This window comes from Cornus florida, unplaced genomic scaffold (genome assembly GCF_030987335.1).
Source record: "Cornus florida cultivar Cherokee Brave unplaced genomic scaffold, ASM3098733v1 CherokeeBrave_3.0.0_Hap2_Chr11, whole genome shotgun sequence".
Taxonomy (NCBI): Eukaryota; Viridiplantae; Streptophyta; class Magnoliopsida; order Cornales; family Cornaceae; genus Cornus; species Cornus florida.
Window position 1 is genome coordinate 43,911,977 of NW_026775581.1, and position 13,924 is coordinate 43,925,900.

General features: G+C 39.8%; 1 protein-coding gene across 1 annotated transcript; it reads left to right on the top strand.

The window, feature by feature from the left end:
* Nucleotides 1–424: 424 nt before the first annotated feature.
* LOC132281009 (uncharacterized) lies at nucleotides 425–889 on the top strand. The gene has a single exon (XM_059782751.1). It carries the CDS (start codon nucleotides 425–427, stop codon nucleotides 887–889), a length of 465 nt encoding a protein of 154 aa, XP_059638734.1.
* The last annotated feature ends 13,035 nt before the right edge of the window (nucleotides 890–13,924 follow it).

Sequence of the window (13,924 nt, forward strand, 5' to 3'; positions counted from 1 at the left end):
CCTTTTCACTATAAGGCAAAAGAAGGGTGAAACATTACAAAACTTCTTGTCCATATTTAATATGGAGGCTTCGAAAATAGCAGATTGCCATCCTGCTACCGCAATAGAAACATTCAAACTTGCGATGATCCAGGGAACCAAGTTCCATACATCCTTAGTTAAATATTCCCCTCTGGACATGCAGACTCTCAATGCTAGAGCACAGATCTACATTCGACTTGAGGAGAATGTGGCCCACCGAGCTCAACATGCCACCCTCATCACGGTGGAGAACAAACCTCAAGAAAGGGTTTCAAACTCAAAAAGCTGAAGAAGCCAACACGCTTTGGCACCGGCCATTCAAATACCTGAAAAAAGGCAAAAGACAGAGGAAAGGTTCACGCCTCTTTGCACAACCTTGGCTCGGTTATTCCAGGAGAATAAAATGAAGTTTGCAGCCCCTCAGCCAATAAGGCAGCCATTAAAACAGAGAGATAAGACCAAGCACTGTGCCTACCATAGAGATTATGGGCATGTGACTAATGATTGCAGATCCTTTAGGCAGCAGGTGGAAAACATGATACTGAGGGGTAAATTGGCAGATTACCTTACAACGAAGGAGTACGTGAAGCCTCGGGAGGTCAACCCTCGGAAAGTCGAAGGGAATCAAGTGAAGGTCATCCATGCAATACAAGGAAGATCGGAGGATGATCAGGAATCAGAGGAGGTTTATACGTCCCAACTGAGAACAGCCCATAAGCTGAAGAGGCTATCCTCGATAAACGCTATTGCTTCGGGAGGCATCAATATTGGGTTTGGCGATGGAGATCTATCTAAAGTCCAACTCCCCTACGAGGATCCGTTGGTCATCAGTCTCTTGGTGGTGAATTGCATGATTAAGAGGGTTTAGATAGACCCAGGGAGTAGTGCCAACATCATCACAAAGGCAGTCTTTGAGCAGCTAGAGATTCCATCATCATCAATTCGGGCCACCTCCAGCCCATTGATGGGGTTCGACGGTACAAAGGTGGACCCCCTTGGGGTAATTGACCTATCTGTAACCGTGGCAAAGAGGACACTGAAGGAAAACTTTGTCTTAACGGAGATCCACCCTTCCTATAATCTTATTATGGGAAGAAGTTGGATCCACCAAATGAACGGGGTTCCGTCTACCCTTCACCAGGTGATGCGATGTTTGTCTCCGGACAGGAAAGAGGTTATTGACCTCAGGGGAGATCAAGTAGCTGCCAAAGAGTGCTACATGTTAACACATAATGAGGTAAAGAAGGTAACAAAACAGTCCTAACTGATCACACCTCCGAGAGGCAAATCCAAATAACAATTACAGAATCCTCTGCCGAGATATCTGAAAGCAGAGGATGAGGCCGAAGCGAAAAACCCTACCGAGGAGTCTCTGGAAGCTGTCGAGGTAATCCTCGGCGATCCTCAGAAAATCACCTACATGGGTTCTTCCCCCACAGCCGAAGAAAAATAATCATTAATTAATGTCATTCGACGAAACGCAAATGCATTTACTTGGGAGCATTCAGACATGGTGGGGATCAATCCTTCAATCTCATACCATAGCCTAAAAGTGGATCCGGTATACAAACCAGTCAAGCAGAAGCACAGAAGGTTCATTCCAGAGCGCAACCAAATTATAGCTGAAGAGGTAAGCAAGTTACTTCAGGCAGGCTTCATCCGAGAGGTGTACTACCCACAATGGCTCTCCAACGTGGTGGTAGTTCAGAAGAAGAATGGCAAATGGAGGGTTTGCATAGATTTTACTAATCTCAACAAAGCCTGCCCTAAAGACAGCTTCCCGTTACCCAAGATTGATCAGATGGTTGATGTCACTACTGGTTTTGAGAGGCTCACATTTCTTGATACATACTCCGGCTACAACCAAATTCTTATGAATCCAGAGGATGAAGAGAAAACTACTTTCATAACAGAGAAGGGCACCTACTGTTACAGAGTTATGCCTTTCGGGCTCAAGAATGCTAGAGTAACTTACCAGCGCCTTGTTAACAAGATCTTCAACGAGATGTTGGGAAAGACGTTCGAGGCCTATATCGATGATATGGTGGTTAAAAGTGTGAAGAAGGAAGAACATCATAGGCACCTCCAAGAGGTCTTTGACACGCTAAGAAAATATGGCATGAAGTTAAATCCTTCGAAGTGTTCCTTCGCAGTTTCTTCAGGATAGTTCCTCGGCCATATTGTGAACAAAAGGGGAATTGAGGTGAGTCCAGCTCAGGCTCAAGCCCTTATACAAAATCAAGAACCAAAGACCCGCAGGGAAGTACAAGTATTGACCGGTCGAATCACAGCTCTTAGTCGATTTATCTCTTGATTGTCTGATAAGTGCAAACCATTCTTTGATGCAATAAGGTCCAAAAATAAAGATATATGGGGACCTCAACAGCAAGCTGCTCTCAATCAACTGAAATGCTACATGGTGAAACCCCCAATTCTATCAGCTCTGAAGCCTGGTGAGACTCTTATCACGTATTTAGCCATCTCCAGCATAGCCACGAGTGCAGTATTGATCAAAGAATAAGGTAAGAGTCAGTATCCAATCTTTTACACTAGCAAGACAATGGCAGATGTAGAAACGCGGTACAGCAAAGCCGAGAAGATTATACTAGCATTGGTATATGTAAAAAGGAAACTTCGACATTACTTTGAGTCACACAGCATCAAAGTTCTTACCAACTACCCCATGCAAGTCATTCTTTCTAAACCGAATTTATCCGAAATGGGCAATCGAGCTTAGTTCCTTTGACATATCCTACGAACCAAAGGTGTCGCACAAAGGGCAAGCACTAGCTGATTTCCTCTTAGAGTATGAAGATAAACCCGACGAGCCAGGCCCTTCTGAACCACAATGGGAGCTTCGGGTGGATGGTTCCTCAAGCTTAATTAGTGCTAGGGCAGGAGTCGTTATCACAACTCCCGAAGGCACCAAGCTGCAGAATCAATCCGATTGACTTTTCCTACCACTAACAATGAGGCAGAATATAAAGCCCTGCTCGCAAGACTCCGGTTAGCAAACCAGCTTCAAGTAAGGTGTCTAAAAGTTTTTAGTGATTCTCAACTTATTATGAATCAGGTAATAGGCCAGTACCAGCCCAAGGAAGATAGAATGAAAGCTTACAAAGAAGCTGTGGAGAGTGCCTCACGAGGGTTCGACCAGATCGAATTCCATCAGATACCTCACAAGAAATTCTAAAGCAGATCAGTTGGCTGCAGTAGCATCTTCTTTGGATGAATATCTGGTCCGGATCGTACCAATTGACATCCTGGACGAACTAAGTATAAGCCCTCGGCAAAAGATAAAGGTGATCCTAGATGTCCCACGCAAACCATGCTGGATGGATCCATTGAAGGCTTACCTTAAGGAGGCGACTCTCCCAAACCAAAAGGCCGAGGCGTGGAAACTCAGTCTCACCGCAATAACCAATTATACCGAAAGTCATTCTCAGGTCCTTACTTGAAATGTTTAAGCCCCACTGAGGCTTTCATGATTCTGAAGCAAATTCATGACAGGGATTGTGGCAATCACTCCGAAGGAAGATCTTTGGCACATAAAGTTCTGACTCAAGGTTATTTCTGGCCTTACTTAGCTCGGAATGCTGAAAAGTATGCCAGAATGTGAGATAAGTGCCAGCGACATGGTCCAATGAAGCATCAACCCGCCGAAGATTTGCACACGATGGCGAATCCATGGCCATTCGCTTAGTGGGGGATCGATATGGTCAGTCCTTTGCCCAAAACGGTGGAGAAAAAGTAATACGTGTTGCAAGCCACTGATTACTTCACTAAATAGGTAGAAGCCGAAGCCTACTCAAGCGTAACCTATGAACAAGTGAAGAGTTTTCTCTGGAACAGCATAATTTGCCGATTTGGGGTGCCAAATGTTATCATGATGGACAATGGCCCAAATTTAGATAACCAAAGCACAAGAAAATTCTTTGCCGAGCATGGGATTAGGCAAAAATTGGCTGCAATTAACCATCCTCAGGGGAATGGACAGGCAGAAATAACTAATAGAACCATCTTCAGCGGCTTAAAAAAAGAGTTGGAAAAGCTCAAATCCAAATGGTACGAGAATCTGCCTCAGGTATTTTGGGCGTATCGAACCACCCCCCGCAGGCCAACGGGAGAAAGCCCTTTTGCCATGGCCTATATGTTAGAAGCTGTCATACCCACGGAATCAGTAGTTCCGACTCTTCGGAACCACTTGGTACTCGAAGGTAACAATGATCAACAACTCGAACACAGCCTCGATCTCTTGGAAGAAAAGAGGGATGCCACGACAATTAGGCTCGCTTCGTACCAGTAACAGTTGCGTAACAATTACAACAAGCGCGTTAAGTTCAAACGTTTTGTGAAAGGAGATTGGGTGCTGAAACAGGAAACGGCCCATGTAAAAAAGTTGCAACCCAATTGGATCGGACCTTACAGAGTCACTGAAGTAGTGGGGAAAGGAGCTTACCGATTGGCAGAAGCTGATGGGCGTCCAATTGCACGTCCATAGAATGCAATACACTTGAAAATGTACTATCATTAGATGATATAGTTTGTTTACTTTCTACTCACAGACAGCATACATCTGTTTTCTATCCAAGTATGGCTATTTCTAGGCCTATATAATAAAAGTTTCTTGAGTTATGCACATCTTTACTCCTTTAGTAGAGTGGGGTCTTACTTCTTTTGTCATAATAGGGGGCAATACATGTACCCTACTATTGATATTACAACAAAAGCATGTCTCATACACCCTACTGTTGATATTACAACAAACGAAGGATATCAACACAAAGCAAACAAAACGAATAATTTTGACTTTTTACTGGTACTTACATATCCCTTTTTCATACAAAAGCACAAAAGTACAAGTATGTACCCTATTATTGATATTACAAGTCCTTTTTTTAAATGGACATTTAGGCTCTATCTAAATCATGAGCCCAAAGGTGCTTTACAGTTTTTTCATTTTTAGACACAAACCACAAATATGTGTAACTCGGAGCACTTATCTACTATGGTCCCACATCGAAAAAAAAAAGCTATTTCTGTACTACCTTTATATAGGGAAATATTAAAGTATTTGGGTGCATTGCAACGAGGGCCCGTTGGCAACAGTAACAGCCCAGCCCAAGTTGTGTTCAAAGCCCTAGTACCAACGGGCATTCTTTACAATAATTTTTGTTCTTTCCGAGCAAACCAGTTTTGTGGCTCATATATCCTTTGTCCCACATCGAATAGGAATACCAAAGGTATGTAGTAAATATAGAGTTGGCAAGCTGCGTTTGGTTGCCACAAAAAGAGTCCTTGTGAAGGAAAGTCTCCCAAAACAAATGAAAGGGGGACTTCCCAGTCACAATTACTCTCTTTCTTGGCCTCATATCATTTTTGAATCTTCGGCCAGCCTGGCATATTTAATGATTTTTCCTCTCATACCCACAGCCGAGGAACATCTCGCTTCGAACCCCAAGAGTTCAACTTAATAAAGTTCCTCCTAGGCTCACAGCTGAGGAATACTTCGCTTTGGACCCTAAGAGTCCAGCTCAGAAAAGTTCCTCTCAGGCTCACAGCCGAGGAACACTCTGCTTCGGACCCCAAGAGTCCAGCTCAATAAAGTTCCTCTCAGGCTCACAGCCGAGGAACACTCCGCTTCGGACCCCAAGAGTCTGTCTCTGTAAAGTTTCTCTCAGGGCCACAGCCGAGGAACATCTCGCTTCAGACCCCAAGAGTCCAGCTTAATAAAGTTCCTCCCAGGCTCACAGCCGAGGAATACCTCGCTTCGGCCCCCAAGAGTCTAGCATAAAAAAGTTCATCTCAGGCTCACAGCCGAGGAACACTCCGCTTCGGACCCCAAGAGTCCAGCTCAGTAAAGTACCTCTCAGGCTCACAGCCGAGGAACACTCTGCTTCAGACCCCAAGAGTCTATCTCAGTAAAGTTCTTCTTTGGCCCACAGCCGAGGAATAACTCGCTTCAGACCCCAAGTGTCCAGCTTAATAAAGTTCCTCCCAAGCTCACAACCAAGGAATACCTTGCTTCGGAGCCCAAGAGTCCAGCTCAGTAAAATTCCTCTCTGGCTCATAGCCGAGGAACACTTCGCTTTGGACCCCAAGAGTCCAGCTCAAAAAAGTTCCTCTCCAACTCACAGCCGAGGAACACTTCACTTCGGACCTTAAGAGTCCATCTCAACACAGTTCCTCTCCGGCTCATAGCCAAGGAACATAACTCCTCGAACCCCAAGTGTCCAACACAATATAATTCTTCTCAAGTTGATTGCCAAGGAACACAATGATCGGACCTCAGGACTCGGTTGCAGTACAGCTCCTCCCAAGCTCATTGCTTCGGACGTTAGGAATCCAGCATAATACAACTATTTTTAGGCTCCTAGTCAAATAGTATATCACCTTGGACGATTCAAGTTCAAGGTTGAGCCAAAAAGTGCCACTTCGAACAATTTAAGTCCGAAGCTGCGCCAGCAAGGTATAAGACCAAGCGGGGGCAAAAGTTCTCTATGGCAACACACCCACAGATCCTTACTTAATTGGCTAATGATACATAACCCGTGGAAAATTTCATCCCACATCGAAATAATATAAGGAAAACAAGTATTGATATATCTATTCCTTACAAATCAGTGGCAAGAAGGGTTCCCTTGACGGTTGGAATGTTAGATGAAGAAGCCTTCCTCAAGTAATAGCTAAATAGTCAAAGGGATTCCCTTCTTATCATCTGTCCTATTTTTGCTTCGGACCACAAAAGATCCAAAGCTCTCAAGCAATAAGCTTTCCTCCCTGAGGCGATGAGCATATTATTACAATATAATTGTATAAAAACAAGAGGCATTCATAAACATGAAGAAAACTTCAGAATAAATGTAGTCATTGCATTGTAAAAATTATGGTTTCTACATTTGTTCTTTCAAAACAAGGAAAAGAAAAGATAATCACACAACTCTACTTCTTTTTTGGATCAAAGGGAGTAGAGTCAAAGGCATCCACCACATTTGGACTGGTGGGAAGAGGAGTCGGCAGGTCAGAAGATAGAGGAGCTGGCAAGCTTAAAGCTGGAGGAACCTCTAGATGAGCTTTCACCATTTCAGCAAAGAGCACCTCAGCTTCCTGGGCCTTGAGACCCTCAGCATAAGGAAAGAACACCTCCATGTCAGCATTGAAGGCTTCTGGGTCCTTCGATATGTCACCAGAGCCCTGGCTAAAATCGAACCTAAAAGCCTTTGCATTGGATAAGCATACGATGGTGGAGTATCATCCTTGCATTTGCCTCCCAGCAGTAATGCAGGTACCAATGGCATCATTCAAATGCTGGACTTTAGCCTCCAGAGCTTCCACCTTCGCCTCAAAAGCTGTCAGGCAATTCTTATAAACATCCATCACATCAGAACCAATCTTCACACTCATAGCCCAGTGTGAAGACTTCTTCTCAGCGTTGCCTAAGTCCCTTTCCAATTTCTTAATGAAAAGGGACTGGGCTTCAGTAGTGGCACATAGTGTCATAGTCTGATACAGACTCTGCATGGTTAACAATAACAATGTTAGTAGATTTGTGGTGAAAAGAAATCTAAAGAATTGAACAAGTAGATGGAAAAGAGTAAACCTTCACAGCATCAATTGGGGCAGATGGTAGCAGCTGGTCCAACCCCGGATTCCCAATGATCTCCTCATCCTTGGGAAACCACATCCCTCAAGCAACTGCCAATGCAGCAGAGGGGTCAGAGACTATAGAATCCCGGAATAAAAAACTGACTTGTCAGCCCTTGAGACTCCAAGGTTCTCCAGACTCAGCCTGAATGTAAGCCCGGACTTCCTCCTCCGGGTCAGTCTCTCCAGCTTTCTTCCCCTTGCTTTTGGGGATGGTCTTGCTCTTGCTACTGGAGGGAGGATTAGATCTTGTCTTTTTGAGAGGGGGTTTATCCACCTCCTTCTCGTGCTTAGTTGATCTAATGACCAACAAAGGTTGCTCCTCAGCAGCTTTCTTCTTCAGAGCTTCAGCTCTCAGCTTTTCCTCCTTGGTCAGGGGGAAGCTATCGAAAGAGGGAACTGCCAAGTCCATGAGATCTGCAGCTGAAGCACTAGCAGAAATTTCCTAAAGGTTGGATGAGGTGAGTAGCTCCTCAACCGAAGGGGGCTCGCTCTAAACTTGTGCTTCGAGAAAGACAGCCTCTTCTTAGCTACGGATAGACCTGTCAACGGATCGGATTTGGACCGGATCATGGTCAATCCGATCCAAATCTGATAAGCATAATGAGTGATCCGGTCTGGTCCAATAATCAGACGGATTTTTACTGAGTCAATCCGTATCCGATTTGTTTGATTATCGGATGTCCAATCCAATAATGTAATTTGCACAAATCAACAAACAAACAACAAATTAGGGCATCTTGTAAACATAAAAACCAAAAAAACTGAATAATGTCTATCAAGTTCGATTCGTCGATTCGTAAACAATACAGGTAATATAGTACGAAATTTCAACATCACAAATACGAATTGGTGTAATTCAACATATAATATATATATATATATATATATATATATATATATAATGATGCAGATAGAGTTAACTCGAAAGAGCTCGGTTTGGATATCAATTTCAATGTTAAATCTCATACCAGTACGCACTTATCTATTGCTTATAGCCTTTTGGTTTAGGGCTTAACTCTTAAACCACAGGCAAGGCTCGAAACTGGTACACATAGAAGGGAAAATTTACACCCCCAGGTTACTTTGAAGTATTTCAAAATACCTCTCCTTTTTTTACTTTCAAAATAAAATAATATGAAGAGGAGAGAAGTGAGATCAGACGAGAGAGAAAGGAAGAACACTTACCTGAGAGTAGTAATATTTTGCAGCGGTTGCCAATCGATGAGTTCGTTTCTCAGCTCTGCTACGTGGGAGTGGGGAGGTTGTTTTGTGGCAAGGGTAGTGAGAGAACAGAATGTTGTTGTGTGATATGGTTAGGGTTTAGATATTAAAAGAAGAATGGGCTTGGGCTTGGGAATAAGAAGTGGGCTTAGAGATGGGTTTTGGGCTGGACTCTTATATATATATATATATATATATATATATATATATATATATAATTTTAATTCGGATCGGATCGGTAAAATCCAAATCCGATTTGTTAAGCAAACGAGTTATCGGATTCGGATCATAAACGGGTTATCGGATTTTTTGTTCAATCCATATCCGACTAATCGGATCGGATTCGGATCAGAATCCGATCCATTAACAGGTCTAGCTACAGAGGAAGGAAATGTTGCTAAAAGAAGACCAAGAAATTCATAAGTATGGTGAAATAATAAAACTTGACATGGGAAACAATCAGAGCATTTTTCTTGAAATGAGGGAAGATACTCTATACCTAACTTCTCAAATTTGCGAGAAATGGGAAGGGAATTTGATTTATCCACAAACCAGTTTCCCTTCACGATTATCATCCTCTCCTTCCACTTCTTCTCGGAGGAAGGGAGGTTCGTGCATATCCTCTGCTGAAGAGGAGAAGTGAGATAAAAGAGGCCAGGCTCAGTCCCATGCCTGGCGATGGTGTAGATAGTGAGTAAATCAGCAAGAGTCAAGTTAAGACTTTCCAGCCTTCGGCGAATTAGAAGAGCCAAAACCACTCGAAGGAAATTAGGATTCACTTGGAAAGGGGCAATCCCTAACTTATTAAAAACTAGATGATAAAAGGGATGAAGAGGGAAACGAAGAGCGTTGAGATGCCCAACTGATAGAAGCAATTCATTGTCTCCTACGCCTTCACCGAAACTAAAATCAGCCCCTTCTGGGTATACGACAATGTCAACTCCATCAGGAATTTCATAATCTTTTACTACAGACTTGATAGAGAACTTGATGCGGTGAACAGACAAAATCAACTCTCTCTTTCTCTTAGTAAACACGCAATCGAACCCTGAAGTGGATGCTTCAGCTTGTGAAGGGGAGACATCCATCTGAATAACTGAATTGTTCATGGTTTCAACGAGGTCAGAAACCCTAAAGGGAGGAATCCTGATGAGATTGGGGGAAGAAGAAGGGGTGGAATCCGAATCTACCAGGTCTATACAATCGTGAGTGGATGAGGAGCTCATGATGCGAAAGAAATTAGACAAATGAATGAGGAACTAACCTGAGATCGTGCTGAAGTAAAGAGCAAAGTGAACGTCACAAGGTCAGAAACGAACTATGAAGAGGCCTTTTTTGTCAGAATGGCAACAGGCACACCTCGAACCATCTTTTGAAGAGTTGGCAACCGTGTAACTTCAATTCCCTTTTAATTAGGAGTCGTGATCCAATTAAAAAGGGAATTGGGGGCAAAGTGTGGAGGGAAAAAATCCCCCTTCTAGTAAGACTCGTCCACGTCGTCACACTACAAAAATACTCTAGATACCACAAGGGCCCAATCGGTGCCGAGCCCAAATTGGATAAGCCCAGTCCAGAGTAAGCCCAGACAAAGCCTTGGCTCCCACATAGATCACAGACCCAGACCATCCGGCCCAACTTCCAAGCCCAGACGTCAGCAGCCTGTGACACCAACGGTGAACTCCAAGCCCATTAGTTGAATCGTCTGGGTCAGCCCACATTTAGCCCAGTCTTGGTCAAGGGAAGTGCAGTCCTGCTAAGCTAAGGAATCACAAAAAGAAGCAAGTTCTGTACAAGGAAAACTCCGCATGGAAAGAACTGTAAAGAGGAAAGGATTATAATTGTAAATAAAATCATATATGGAATGAATTGGAGGACAAGTCATGCGAATCCTACCAAAATTTCACCACTTTATTTCTTATAAATAGAGGCTTAAACTTCCAATAAAATCATCGAGCATTATATACTTATTCTGAGTTTTATTCTTGCTTATTCTGAGTGAGTTGTATATTTCTCTTTATTTATTTCAATAGAGACAAATTTTGCACCTATAGTAAGGGTATTTTTGGAAGAGTAAAAGGGTAAAATGGGCATTATATTAATTGAGGAATGTTTTCACACAAGTTAAAAAGAATAAGGGTATTTTTTGTACACATTTTTAAATATAGACTAAAAGTGCTATGAAATATATACTTCATGATGTTTTTTCGCACTTACCTCGTATTATATCTATGATGTTAATTAACTAAGTTTGTGCTTGTTTTCCTTCTAGTATAGGTACTGAGAATGAATTTATGATAATCGTGCTCCCTATTTGTTGAGCTCCCTATTTGTTGAATCTGATTCATGCATGTAGGATGCAAACCTAAACTAAAGAGAAGTATATATTGTAACCTGCAAACTCGCTATCAAGCCTAAACGGTCTATAATAAAAATAAAAATAAAAAATTCATAGGAATTTTATTCTCCATAGGAAAGTTTGAAACAAAATTTGCTATAAATTAGACTGAATATTTCACTAGAAATAAATAATTTATTTTTGAATAAAAGTTAATAATTAAATTAGTTTTTGACTTTGTGGCTCTGTTGCTAATAGCTTTTTCTTGGTACTGGTAATCTTGAACTGGATAAACTTTTGTGTGGGCTGTTGTTGACATTGGCTCGGGTTCTTTGAGCACATCCCTTAGGCAAACAAAATATATTTTTTTTAATGCTTCAAACAAAACTCTCTTTTTGTAAAACAATTATATATATATATATATATATATATATATATATATATATATATATTTATTTATTTTAGATTTTACAAAAATTCATTAATTGGTATAAGCTAGTTATATTTTATTTTATTTTATTTTAAAATAATAAAATATATCTTTCCTTTAATATAATTCAAACTTTTTATTTAGTCTAACCAAATATGAGAATGAGAATGATTATTCCATTCTTATATCATTCTTTGGTTAGAGTCAAACAGTGGAATGAGGTTCAATTGCTAGTTAAAAAGCTCCAATCTAATCTTCCAACCTCCTAAAACATGTGAGGTGAGAGTAACTTGTCCAACGGTTGCTGAGCCGTTTTTGGAGAGATTCAGTTTCTAATTAAAAAGCTCTAGAGTAATGTTATACGCACAAAGCTGAAAGTTGAAATCTACTAAACATTGCAATTAATAAACTGAGTATTAATATGTATCTTCATGTGAGATTTATATGATTTCCATTGATTTTAAGTTTTTTACTTCGAAATGGGTATTTTAATGGCTAAGAATTTAACATTTTTGTTTCTGCAGATTCCTCAAATTAGTAATTTTATAAATAAACCTAACTTATATGGCCTCCAAAACTCAATTATCAAAAAATTTTCAAAACCTGTATTTTAAAAAAATAGAAACAATTCTATAAAAGAAAGAAAAAATCATATTGTTTCCTTTCATTACTTATTAGGGTTGTGGGGTACGAGTGTGGTTTTGAAGTAGAGACACTGGGGGGATTTTATTAGGAATTATGTCTTAAATTCTTATTTTAATTAGTTTTTTATTTTAGAGAATTGTAATGTTTTTCGAACTCTATAATTAGATGTGGGGTTGAGCGCAGAAGGTTGTTAGGAGAGAAGAGAGTGGATGAGAGAGATCCCAATTGACTGGTTGGGCATTCTGCATAGTTATATATTATCTCTTCTTGATTCAATCTAGTGAAAAAAAAATTCTCTCCATCAACTTAGCCCTAATATTAGATGAACTATGTAAATTTTGTATTGTATATTGTTTGATTGTTGCGTGATTGGATCACCATGTTTGTAATAGTGATTTGTTTACGCTATGTCAAACGGAGGAGATTCAAATCCCAACACGTTTAAAGATTACATAGAATTGTTTGGAGCCACGAAAGATGACACAATATTCATTTACACATTTTGATTTGATTCTTTGGATTCTTTAAACATTTTTATATATGCATTCAAACTAGGTTAATTACAAATAAAAGAAAGAACTGATTAATTTGCCCATCTCTCTCTATTTTTGCCTATTCCATTTCAACAATTACACTTTAACCGTTACACCTCTTAATAGTTCTTGATTTGTCCATCGTTGTTACTCTGTCTTAATTTTTCATAATTTATTTTATTTATACGATGTGAAATGCCAAGAATACTACTTATCTCTGCTTAACGCCAAAAGTAAAATGTATATAAAAATAAAAAGAAATAAAAAAAAAAATGTGATATTTGCACTTCCTTTTTTTATAATTGCACTCTACTTTCTTTTTTCTTTTGAAAAAATTTCTTTTGAAAAAAGTGACAAAAAGGTCGATAAACTCATTAATACATTACTCTTTATTCTATATTATCATAACTACCCTTTACATTACAATTTTTTTTTTTTTACCTTATTTACTTCCTTTAATACATTTTTTTTCTTGTCAAAAGTGATAATTTATTTAATAAAAAGAACATTTATCAATACTAAAATGAATTGTTACAAGGCATAAAGGGATTCAAGAAGCAATGGAGAGAAGTCTTTTAAGTCTTATCAATATATTCGTGTGTGTACAGTCTGTGTTTCATCTTGTTGGATTTGTTTGACTGTCTCATTAAGAACGCAATTTGAAAATGCATCGTTGGTTGGCCATGAGAAATAAGTCTTTCTCGATTTCATGCATTTCTATATATTGATAAGAGTTAAGTGAGAAAGACATAAGAAATTATAAGATTTATATGATCATGTCATTGAAAAAGAAAAACGAGGAAATATATAGCATAATATGGAAGAAATGTTAAATCAAAATTTGATTAGGTAGGATAACCATTCAAAATTTCTCCATAAATTAGTTAATTTGATTTTTTTGTTTAGCTGGTTTATACTGAATTTGATTATTATTTATAGTTTATTTGATTTTAATTAGGTTCGCTTAACACCCCTGTAGTATGCATATAACAAACCTCCTAATGTTTATTGTAGGGATAAATAAGGACCTCCTATCAATTGGCCTTTAATGGAGTGATAAAAATACTAAAATATCCTTTCTATAATTAAAAA

Bases quoted from the DNA above. Each gene is read 5' to 3' on its own strand.
- LOC132281009 (XM_059782751.1), top strand. From the start codon at position 425: ATGAAGTTTGCAGCCCCTCAGCCAATAAGGCAGCCATTAAAACAGAGA.